Raw genomic sequence first — 12,278 nt, 5'->3', positions numbered from 1 at the left:
GAGTACAAAGGATGTAGTCACAGGGAAAAATGCCACCACAAGATAAAAACATCAGGTGAAAGGTGGGTTACTTGCATGGTTTCCACAGATTTCTAACTGCAAAGACAAAAGCATGCTTTCACAAGGGAAGGGGCCGGCTGGCACTCCGCTAACGCAGGACCATGCTTAGCGCCCATAAAAGTGGGACACCAGACATTGTGCCTGCTGGTGCACGCGTTGCAGGTCCCCGCACCCCCTATGAAGTACGTGCCCAAAAGTAGTTACCTGCATCCAATCAAACCTTCAGATCTAATTCCAGTTTGCAGGAAATACAAGAGACAGGAGAGTAAGATAAATGACACCACAGGACACAATCAGACACATCCAGAATGTGGGGCATTCTACACAGCAAGTGACTTGCTCTCTTCAATAAGTCAATGTCACCAAAGAAAGGGGGCAGATAGAGGCTGGGAACCCAGCTAAGAGAGGTGAGGACGTAGAAAACAAAGTAGACGCACCATCTTCATTGGGTCCTGATTTGAAAGAGGATAGCAATAAAGACAATTGAATTTGGGCTACATATTAAAATAATACCAGGGAATGGCTGTTGATTTTGTCAGGTGAGCTAAAGGTACTTGGCAGTTATGCAGGAGAATGTAATTTTGGGTTTTTTTTCTTGTTTATTTGTTTTATTTATTTCTATACTGAAGGAGACCTGAATGTAGATTGAGGGAGGGAATCAGAGCAAGGACAGGGTGGAGACAGGAGGTGGGGGGGATTGGATGTGGGGGTTCCTGGGGACCGGGCCCTGTGGAGAGGACAGAGAGAGACACACAGGAAGTGGAGGGAGCCCTGGCAGCCCCCATGTCCTCAGTGGGAGAGGCGGGCCAAGCCATGCCTGAAGCTGAAGCAGCAGATCTGGGAAGGGACTCGAGAGAAAATGGAAGGTTTATAACAACCACCTTGAGGGCATGAGAGGGAGGTGGTCAAAGAATGGACACAAAGCAGCTGGCCTGCAAGCTCCAGTAAAATTGTAAGGCACGTATTTGTGGAGGCCCCAACCCACGGGTTGTGTGGTTTTCTGAGATGGGACGTTCAGGTAGAGAAGGCCGATGGCCGCATGGGACCAGGGAGGGCAGGGTAGCTGGACAGTGTGGTCTCGCTGGGTCTAGAAGGCTGGCAAGGAAAGAAGCCTGGGTGAGAGCTGAAACTCCAAAGGAAGAGCCCCTGAGGGCGGGAGGTGGGGGCTAAGACAGGACGCTGCACAGCCTGTCTTACAAGAAGGGACGTCTCCAGGGTCCCTTCTCCCTCTCACACGCTGTAGGGAAGCTGCCCTTGCTAGACCAGCTAAGGGACTCACCTTTGCACCAGGCTCAGCGTGTGCTTGATCTAAGGTTGTGGCACAGTAAACACAGAAGTGCCTACGTGCAGTTGACTTTGGGTCAATTTGAGGTACAATTCACACAGCATAAAATTAATCATTTTAAAGTACCCAATTCAGTGGCATTTAATACATTTACACTGTTTTGCAACCAAAACATTTTCTTCACTCCAAAAGGAAACCCTATACCCATGAAGAGTCACTCTCCATTCCCCTCCCCCAAGCCCCTGGCAAATACTAATCTACTTTCTCTCTATATAGATTTACCTATTCTGAATATTCCATATAAACAGAATGACAGAATACGTGATCTTTTGGGTTGTGTCCACCTTTTGCCTATTGTGAATAGGGCTATGAACATTTGTGTATAAGTATTTGTTGAGTCCCTGTTTTCAATTATTTTGGGTATATTACTTAGGAGGAATTGCTAGGTCATAATATAATTCTACGTATTTAACTATTTGAGGAAGCACCAAACCGTTTTCCGTAGGAGCTGTACCGTTTTCATTTCCGCTAGCAAAGTATGTGAGTCCTGCTTTCTACACATCCTTGCTAACACGTGTCATCTTCTGTATGTGAGAGTATGTGTTCTCATTATAGCAGCCATATTAGTGGCTGTGAAGTGGGACCTCATTGTGGTTTTGATTTATATTTCCTTATTGATTAGTGATGCTAACCACCTTTTCAGGTGCTTCTTGGCCATTTGTATATCTTTGTTGGAGAACTGTCTATTCAAGTCCTTTGCCCATATTTTAGTTGGGTTGTCTTTTTGTTGTTGAGTTGTAAGAACTTTTTATATATTTTGGTTACTGCACCCTTATCAGATATAGGATTTGTAAATATTTTCTCCCATCTTTTTACTTTTGTGATCATGTCCTTTGATGCACAAAGTTTTTAATTTATCTGTGCTTTTTCTTTAGTAGCTTTTCCTTTGATTTCATATAAGAATCCACTGCCAAGTCCAAGATCATAAAGATTTAACCCTACAGTTTCTCCTAAGAGTTTTATAGTTTTAGCTCTTACATTTTTTAGGCCTTTGATCTATTTTGAGTTAATTTTTATATATAGTATGAGGTAGGGTGGAAGTATAAACTTTAAATCCACAAATCTTCATACTACTTTACTATTTATATACACTAGGCTAATATGTTACATCATTTATGTGAAGAATCTTGGAATTATAAATTGAATATTTTCAGTTTATCACTAGTGCATGCCCTTAAAATGTCAGGACACACGGTCACTTACGCTGTCCCCAAGACACACCCCTGGACCCACCATGCAATGAGACAGGTGTGCAGAAACGAATCCTGAGCAGTAAGTGAGCTTAGCTGGCCCTGCCTTCCACCTTCTCCTGAATTTTCCAGTCCTTCATCATCATCCAACACTTAAGTATTCTCATTAAGGGCTTGAAAAAACATCACTTAAATTTTTAAAATTATACTTTACTGCATGTAATGTACAGGAGTACTGTTAGCAAATTTGGATTTTGTGACAAGTCTCAGCACAACTTTATCCTTGGGGTGATCAAGCACAAGCTGGATGAATATCCATCAGGGACAAAGGAGGGAAACAAGGAAGCAGTCCTGCACAGGTTTAAGACCAGAGAGGGTGCTGGGCATGGGGCTGATGCTTGCAGTCCCAGTGCTTTGGGAGCTGAGGCATGAGGATCACTGAGGCCAGGAGTTTGAGACCAGCCTGGGCAATATAGCAAAACCTCATCTCGAAAAAACTTTAAAAATTAGCTGGATGTGGTGGTATATGCCTGTAGTCCTAGCTTCAGGATGCTGAATTGGGAGGATCATCTGAGCCTAGGAGTTCAAGGGTATAGCGAGCTATGATTGTGCCACCTCACTCCAGCCTGGGTGACAGAGTGAGACCCTGTCTCTAAAAAAACAAAAAATAAAAAGAACACTGGAGTGGGTCAGTGGTGTCCCAACCTGGCTGACAGCATCGAACAGGAAACTAAAACATACAGACTCCCAGCTCCCCTGTCCAGAGGTGATCAGTGGGTCTGGTTGAGACCTGGGAACCTGTGACTTTCCAAAGCTCTCCAGGAGACTGTATCATTGTGTCAGGTTTGGGGGCCTTGAAGCAGGTAGCAATTTTGAAGAGACACTCTGCAGAGAAGCGATTTGTTCTGAGCTGACTCAGTCAGCGAAACCAGGTCTGAGGAGAAAGCTCCAGGGAGGCAGTTGGCTCGGGGGCAGGCTTTCTCTCACCTTTCACCCCTGAGGCTGCGGCCACCGTGTGGCAGACCCAGCCCGCTTGCCGGGAGGCACCCACACTGAGGCTGGGTGCCCGTCTGGGAGCAGGGAGAGGACGCCGCAGTGGGTGGGGCCCGGCGAGGGGCCTCTGACCCGGCCAACCGTCAGACTGCAGGGCGGACAGAGGCTCAGGCCTGCGTGAGTCACCGTGGCAGCCAGCGCTCAGGCTGTGCGGGCATAGGCACGTTCCCTGGCTTCCCAGGCCGCTGTCTCCAGGCAGAGAAACCCAGCAAAACAAGGGGTTAGACGAGCTCAGTGTTTTTCTCCTTCTTTCTCTCTTTCCCTCCTTCCCTCTCTGTCTCTCGATTTCTTGGCAGCAAAACCTTTTATCCAAATAAAATGCTGCCGACTTCCACACAGATAGTCCCGAGGAGCTGGCTGCGGGACGAGGCAGGCGAAATGGCCCAGAGCCTTCTGGTTCTCCTCCCCAGGCCCCCTGTGCCCCCACAAAGCCCCGAATCCCTGTGAAGACCAGCTTGGAACTGCCAGGCTAGACTAAGATGACATCAAGCTCTAGCACGCTGGCAGGTCTGAAACGACCAAGAGCAAAAGAACACGCTTCTCGGGAAGGCTCGGGAAGGCCCAGGGCTTAGGGAGCTGGGAAGCTCCGGATGAGGGCGATGCTGGCCCACAGGAAAGGCTGCCTCCCGGGCTGGGCTGCGAGTCTACCTTAACTCACTCACGGCAGCCTGTCCTTATCTGGTCTTCGCTGTCTGTGGCACAGCCTTCGTGAGCCGACTTGCTCTGTGGCTGATGCAATGAGTCACCCCGACGGGGAATGCGCAAGACACGGAACACTCGAGGCTGGAGCTAACGAAACACCTACCCCGGGCTAGGATTTGCTGTGGGGAAGGCTAAAGCTGGCAGCCACCTGCTTCTGTGGCCCCCACAGACGCACGATGACGGCTTTATTTTCCATTCAGATGTTCTCTCCTAGACCGTAGTTATCTTAAACAGGACAACTAAAACAGCATCTGAAGCTGTTGCCAGGGCAACATGACAGTGGGTCCCCCCGCCCCAGCTCCCCGGTGTGTAATTTGTCAAAGGCAGCTGGCTCCCAGGGAGAGGAAGGAGAAGGGAATAGGTTGTTCCTCTTGGTCCTAGGAAGCGAAGTTGGACGATGCTCTTCTGATTAAACCAACTTATGTAGAACAGGAAAGGAGCTGCGATCTGTGCCACACAAATTCACGTTGTAGATGCCAAGTGGCAAACCTTAAACTTTTCCTTTGTGATATCTGCAGATAGATAAAGCCTTCACCTAAGACCTATAAAATATTAATATTTGCATCTAAACTGCTTAAAGACCTGGAGCTTAAAGCATGGCTTGAAGGCGAGGGAATGGGAGAGATGGCAGGAAATTAAAGAACGCAAACAGGACATTCGAGTGCATACAGATACACGCATGAAGCTGGAAGTTTTTTGTTTTTTTTTTTTTTTTGAGACAGAGTCTCGCTTTCTTGCCTAGGCTAGAGTGAGTGCCATGGCGTCAGCCTAGCTCACAGCAACCTCAAACTCCTGGGCTCAAGCGATCCTCCTGCCTCAGCCTCCCGAGTAGCTGGGACTACAGGCACAAGCCACCATGCCCGGCTGATTTATATATATATATATATATATATATATATATATATTAGTTGGCCAATTAATTTCTTTCTATTTTTATGGTAGAGACGGGGTCTCGCTCAGGCTGGTTTTGAACTCCTGACCTTGAGCAATCCGCCCACCTCGGCCTCCCAGAGTGCTAGGATTACAGGCGTGAGCCACCGCGCCCGGCCTAAAAGTTTTTGACATATCTGATAGCCCTTCTGCACAAAATCATAACCTCTCGTGATTGCAGGCAGCTGTGCTGGACCAGCATCAGACAGCGTGGAGGCCTTACAGAGACCAAGTTCAATCTGCTCATGATGTGGATGAAAAGGCTGAGGCCCATAAAAGGTAACCTGCTCACGGTTACACAGCAAGGGAAGGGCAGCACTACGCCAGAAGCCCTGTTTCCTGCTTCCCCGCGGTCTTTCCACTGATCTGGGACCTTTGTCCTGTGGACATCAGTTTACTCTGCCTTTGAAAGAGGCACAACCCAGACCAGCTTTCAAAGTAGCCCCATGGAGCGCTGAGTTGTGAAGGCCCCGGGAACCCTTTGCTCTCAAAAGAATGCCTCTGTTTTAATCTATTTTTTAATCTATTGAATTCCCACTTAAAATTATTTAAGGGAAAAATCGATGGGTAAAAAAAGTTTGAAGATCATCAGACAAGTCTGAAGATCATTAAGTCTGAAGATGATCTATCTAAATATTAGATAGTGTTGCTGGTTGCACGACCTTGTGAATATATTAAAACCACTAGGTTTTTAAAACATATGCTCTAAAATGGCAAATTTTATTTTATTATATATTTATATAAGTCAATCATAATATATAACTTATATGTTATTTATTAATTTTGTTGCTTATAATCATGTATTTCATTGATCTAGTTATATACTTACATATTCAATTAGGATATATGTTTCTCAACCATGATTTGTCATACTCATCTTTATATGACAATTCCCAATTAGTAGCATGATGTTGCATAAAAGACATGTTTGTTACGTAAAGAAAGAAATCAATGTGAGAACTCAAGGAGGAATTTTAAATCAAATTACTCTTGAATATGTAATCAAAATTTTTAAATAGTAAATATCCATATTATGTTATTTATTTAAATTAAAAAAACGAAACACTCCTTTGTTCACACAAAGAGGGACACTAAAACCCGCAGAGTCTTGTACTTGCAGTCAGAAACCACATAGGAATGGAACAGAACACTGACCCGGAGGTCTCCCTCGCCCCAACCCCAGGATCCCGGCGGGGAGACCCAGAGCCCCCGGGGCCGCTCCTTACCGAGTTGGTGCCGAGGATCTGCAGGTTGGGCTTCTCCGACTCCAGCAGCTTGGCCACCATCTTGAGGAAACTCTCCACGAAGAGGTTGATGCTCTGGCAGTGGCAGGCCATGAGCAGCTGGTCCAGGGCCTCCATGGCAATGCACACATACCTAGGGAAGCAGCAGCACGGCTTTCACTGGGCCTCGTGCCCCTTGCACCCCCACGGCCTCATGGGGGCAAGGTGGGTGGTGTGGTGCCCTCCTGGGCAGCAGCCAGGGAATAGGCTCCTCCCTCGGCTGCCAATGTCAGGGCAGCTGTTCCAACGAGTGCCCAGAACTCAGAAGCAGAATGAATCAGAGCTGGAAGGGAGCCTGGAGGCCAACTCATCCAGCCCCTCATTTCACAGATTGAGAACAGGAGGACCGATGAGTTATACCATTTCATGAGTAAATACAAGCAGGAAGGATTGATGCCCAGAAAAGCAAATTCTGCATCTAGACCCTGTGAGATCAGAGAATTACTCAGTGCCTAGGTCAAGATGCGTTTGCTGGGCACCTGCTAGGGAAAGGCTCCGTCCTCGTCAGTGCAGGGGGTGCAAGGATGAAAGGCTGTCCTTCAACTTAAGGAACCAAGAGCTTGGTGTTCGAGATAAATACACAGGTATTTCCTTTAAAGGGAAAATAAAAGCTACAAGAAATTCATGCATGATGTCCCATGAGGTTTCCAAAGATGGAGAGAAATAGTTCCAGTGTGGAGGACGTCAAGAACTCTATGAACAATCTGAGATGGGCCTGAGGATGAGCTAACTGCAAAGATTAAGGAATAGAAAATTTGCAAATTCTGTATTTGAAAACCTCAGAAGTTCTGTGATGAAGCACTATGCAAATGATATTGCCCAATGGTATTGCCATGCTTGGATGAACAACTCAAATGTCCAGACACAGGTGAGTGGATAAATAAACTATGATATATGCATATAATAGACTACTCTGCAATAAAAAGGAGAGAACTACCAGCAGATTCAACAATACAAATGCATCTTGAAATTAATATGCCGAGAGCAAAAATCAGATGCAAGAATGCAAACTGCTGGTAATGTATATGAAACAAGCAAATCGAATCTACCTAGCGAACAAGACAGACAAGACAGACACAGAATAAACCTGATTTTCTCCTTATGAAGAAGGTGCTCCGTGTGAACTCTAAGTCCCTAAACTACTTAAACAATTCCTTTCAAGTCTAAAACCTGAGTGAATACCTTCAGTAACTAGAAATACACAACATCCAACAGTGAACAGTTTACTAGTTAAGTCAGTTCATTCGATTTTTGACAACTAACTAAAACCTTTTTTTTTTTTTTGAGACAGAGTCTCGCTTTGTTGTCCAGGCTAGAGTGAGTGCCGTGGCGTCAGCCTCGCTCACAGCAACCTCAAACTCCTGGGCTCAAGCGATCCTTCTGTCTCAGCCTCCCAAGTAGCTGGGACTACAGGCATGCACCACCATGCCCGGCTAATTTTTTTTTTATATACATATCAGTTGGCCAATTAATTTCTTTCTATTTATAGTAGAGACGGGGTCTCCCTCTTGCTCAGGCTGGTTTCGAACTCCTGACCTTGAGCAATCCGCCCGCCTCGGCCTCCCAGAGAGCTAGGATTACAGGCGTGAGCCACCACGCCCGGCCTAAAACCTTTTTATGTTTTAATCTAAAGCATAATAACTTCTATCCTGTATTCACAAATCTACTTTTAGGAGCAGCAAAAAGAGGGCCACGTCGTCTCTTACCTGCCAGCTCTTCAAGCACTTGAAAGTAACAATCTCATTCATGATTCGCTCTTCTCTCCATGTGAAATATACCCAATCCCTCCCAAACTAGTCTTCACAGGACAATCCCTAATTATTCTGGGTGTTGTCTTCCTCAGCGCTTCCCTTAAGTCCCAAGAAAAATGCCAAGAATCAAATTCCTAACAGGAATTAAAAACATACCTCTAAGCTCAAACTCAACACTTGCTCCATGTAAGTCTTACTCCATGTAAGACCTCACTAACCAGTAAGGTCTACATCATGAAGCATTTTGCATTCTAAAGAAAACAAGGTAGATAGAGAAAAGAGGTGGGTTTTTGTTTTATTTCTAATGAGGAAGCAGTAGCAAATGTGTCAGGAATTATTTTGGTTAAAATCTTTATAGTTTTCTTTAAGGAGGCAGCTTTCTGGGGTAGAATGTTAGATGTCGCCCCTGCAATCTGCTCCCTGCATTTCCCTAATAATTTAGAATTGTACCTGTGCCCGCGCTGCTCGCGAGAGACCGCATTTCCCAGTCTCTCTTGCTGCCAGGTGAGGCCGCACGACTGTTATGAAACAATGCCATGAAAAGGAGGGGAAGTGGCGTGAACAATGTCAGCCTCTGCTGTCGTAAGACAGAACTGCCCTCCCTGTCCTCTCTTTCCTTCTTCCTGCCAGCTGGGAAGTGGCACCCACCGGAGACTCAGAGAGGAAAGCCGCGTGCTGAATTTCCTGAATGACCTCATGGCGCAGAGCCAGCCAGCCTGCATCCGACCCTGATGCGAGAGAGAGGAAAAACACTTCACTTCCCTGTTGCCGGAGCCACTGTCTTTCTGAGTCTCTTAGTATCGTGAATAGCACAGGCACCTGGCATTCAGGGTCGGGGTGCTTTGGAAACTTGCGGTGCAAATAAAGGTGAATCTTGAGAAATTCAAAGCAAATCAAGTGGCTGATCTCACAGGAAAGAGAAGGAGGAGTTGGAAATGTTTCCTATCGTGCTAGAGGTGAGATTATTGCAAGACTTTCCAGACTTACGTGCCCATTACAGGATGGTGATCCTTCCACTTGTAAAGTCAAATTATGTGGAACAGAAAAGTACTTCCTGATACGAAGAAATGACAGGGGAGACAAAGTAAGCAGAGAACTCCAAAGCCTAGCTGGGGTGCCAAATAATCAGGCTAGGGCTAAGTCAAAAGCATGTAGAAAAAGGCCTCTCTTACAAGATCGCAGTAAAAGCTGTCACTACAGGCTTTTACAACGTTAAAGTTGCCTGAAGCTCCAAGGCCAGGTTCATATGCTGTAAATGTAATAAAGGATTAGCTAAAAGATTGTTCTTCTGTATGTCTTGATCTAAATCATATCCATCACTGAATGTCGGAAAAATATTAGAAATTCTTGATTAACTATTCTGTCTCTCTCTCTCTCTCTTTTTTTTTTTAAACACAAAGCTCAGGAAAAACGACTACAGGACAATCTCTGGAGCCACTGCAAGGCAACAACATGAGGCTCCAATCTTCTTGAGACACCAGCCCAATTTCAGATACTGCATGGTCAAACTGCCTCAGTTACGAGCCAAACTGCTTCCGACCTGAGACAGCTTTGCAAATCCAAACACACAAAAGTAACAGAAGTCATGCCTTCTTCTAAATGTTCTTTTTTTCCCCTAAAGACATCAGATATCTTTTCTTAGGTAACCTTGAGCTAACTTCTATACCAAGCAACCATTAAAAAAAAAAACAGCCTCTATACTCTGCATTTTTCCTTCTAGATAAGTTGCATCAACTATTATTAAATTATTATTTAACAGTATTAAGCTAAATGAAAATATGATTAAATATTATTAAGTAGTTGTCTCTGGGCACAGTCACAAATGGATCATGCCATGTTCTATCTACAGAGCGGCCTCCAAATACAAAGGCAGCCTTGGGTCTTGGAGCTCCAATGGTGAACGCGAGCCCCTCCCCACTCTGGGGTGGGGTGGGGCGCTCCTGGCTCTGTAGCCTTGCCCTTCATGGTCTGGCACAGTCGCAGTCCAAGAGTCCTGCCGGGCCTCACAGACCCAGTCCTGGCACGTTGCAGGTCCACTGTGCAGGCCGCACGGAGGCAGAGACTGAATCCTATAGGGCTGGGGAAGCAGACTGGGCTGGAGCCCTTCCAAAGGGGACAAACTTGCCCTGCAGAGAGACCTGGACATGTTCAGGCAGCCAGGCATAGTGGGTAGGAAATGCGAGCAGGCCGCGTGGGATTCTCTTCCCTTATGAATCACGCTGGGAACCGTCTGCATGCAGGGGTCTGCGGCATTTTGCCATTATCACAGCGTTTAAGCGACACCACGGAAGGAGTGGGGTGGGGCTTGGCAAGAGAAGAAACCAGAAGGCCTCCCAAACCCCACAGCTGAGATTAATGCTTTTCCTTTTCCTGCAAAAAAAAAAAATTCCAGAAATTCCTGATATGGAAAAACCATCCTTTGCTAAGGGGGAAAAAATTGGCTACTTACCAGGAGCGGAAAGTGGAAAGTCTCCATTTTGCAGGAAGGTGAACATTATGATAGAAGTGAAACTGAAAAGTAAAGGCGTGTAAGGCCTAGTTTGAATACACTATTATCCTTTGTTCCTCATCTCCGATCTCAATACCAAAGATGGAATGTTTGCAATTATGAACTTGAACTTCTTAAAAAATCTTAGAAAATTAGAAGTCAATGGGACCTTAGGGGCCCCTAGTTCAATGCTCTCTGTGTTTGTGCTGTTTTGTTGAGTAGATCCTATCTGTTAGGCCTACCCTCTCAACAGGAATAGAGCAAGGGATTCCCAGGGTGATGTCTACCAGACAGGGTTAGGTTCAGAAGATTCCTGTCAGCAGAGATCTGATCTGGGGCTGGTGTCCTGGAAGGGTCTGGGAATCTGAACTGGCCTAACTGGGTACTTGGAGCAGGATCAGGTAGGAAGGAGCAGGGCCCACTGGGGAGGGCAAGAGCAGATTACAGACCACAGCAACAGCTGATGACAAGGGTCCCAGAGGTGACAGTGGGGCTTCCCAGCAGGTGAGAGGAGGGAAGAACCCAAGGGATCTGGGAGAGAGTGGGGTTCATGGGCAGCAATGGAGGCCAGGAGAGGACACTTGGCAGCTACAGCAAGAGGAACTCGGGGTCAGGGACCGAGGCAGAGGGGAGTTACAACAACTGAGGAAAAGACACAGCAGTCCTGGTGTTTAGGAGGGAGGCAAGAAGTACCTTGTCCTGAGTCCCAGGACAGGCAGCTGGATCTGCTTGACCCCCTTGTGCTCAGTCAGGAGCAGCCCTGGAAACCAGGAGATGCGCTGAGCTTCCATGAAAGGAGGAGCGGGATGTGACGTATGGGAACCAGACTTAGTTGAAAGGGACAGGCAGCTCCAGGGTCAGGGATCAGGATCAGTAGGGAGAGGGAGGTAGCTTTAGTAGAGCTAGTCATTGCGCAGGAGTCACTCAAAGAGCAGTGGCCTTGAAAAAGAACCTCTCATTCTAGGCAGTTTGGACATATTTGGCCAGCACACTCCTAGAAAGAACCTGTTCAGGAGCCCAGGAGTAGGACGAGGGGGCTGACCTCAACTGAGCAGGGGAAGGATGATGCTCCCCATCTAGTAGGAGTCTTGCAGTATCTCTACCCAAAGGTCAGCCTGTCCTCCAATGGGGTTCAGGGTCCTTCTGGGGAACACGTATCTCTTGCGAGCCCCACTGCGTCACCTCTGGGGCCAGGGTCCTCAGGTTAGAGTAGCCCAATTCTCTTTGGCATGGACGTCTCCATCCTCCAGGGCTTGGCCCTGGGCTGGGTGAGAGCTCCAGGCACTGGGGACCCTGACAGCACCTAATACAGCATTCTGCACCTGTCCACACTCAGCGGTCATTGTCGACTGACCCTAGTCTCACTGTCTGCAGTTTCCAGGGGTGTGCTAGCGCTTGGGCTAAACTGGAAAGGAAACATACAAAGAGGAATATATACATACAAAGAGAAAAATACAAAGAGAAACATACAAAGAG

General features: G+C 46.7%; 1 protein-coding gene across 1 annotated transcript in view; it reads right to left on the bottom strand.

Annotated features, from left to right (window-relative positions):
* The window catches only part of EFR3B (EFR3 homolog B), a 79,675-nt gene that overhangs the window by 29,950 nt on the left and 37,447 nt on the right, over positions 1–12,278 (bottom strand). Inside the window, exon 4 of the mRNA XM_012788125.2 lies at positions 6,507–6,657. Within this exon, the coding sequence (XP_012643579.1) occupies positions 6,507–6,657 (151 nt within the window). The remainder of the gene's footprint in view (positions 1–6,506; positions 6,658–12,278) is intronic.

Source organism: Microcebus murinus, chromosome 3 (assembly GCF_040939455.1).
Source record: "Microcebus murinus isolate Inina chromosome 3, M.murinus_Inina_mat1.0, whole genome shotgun sequence".
Classification (NCBI taxonomy): Eukaryota; Metazoa; Chordata; class Mammalia; order Primates; family Cheirogaleidae; genus Microcebus; species Microcebus murinus.
Note: the sequence above shows the minus strand (reverse complement) of the source record. Positions and strands in the feature narration are given on the sequence as shown.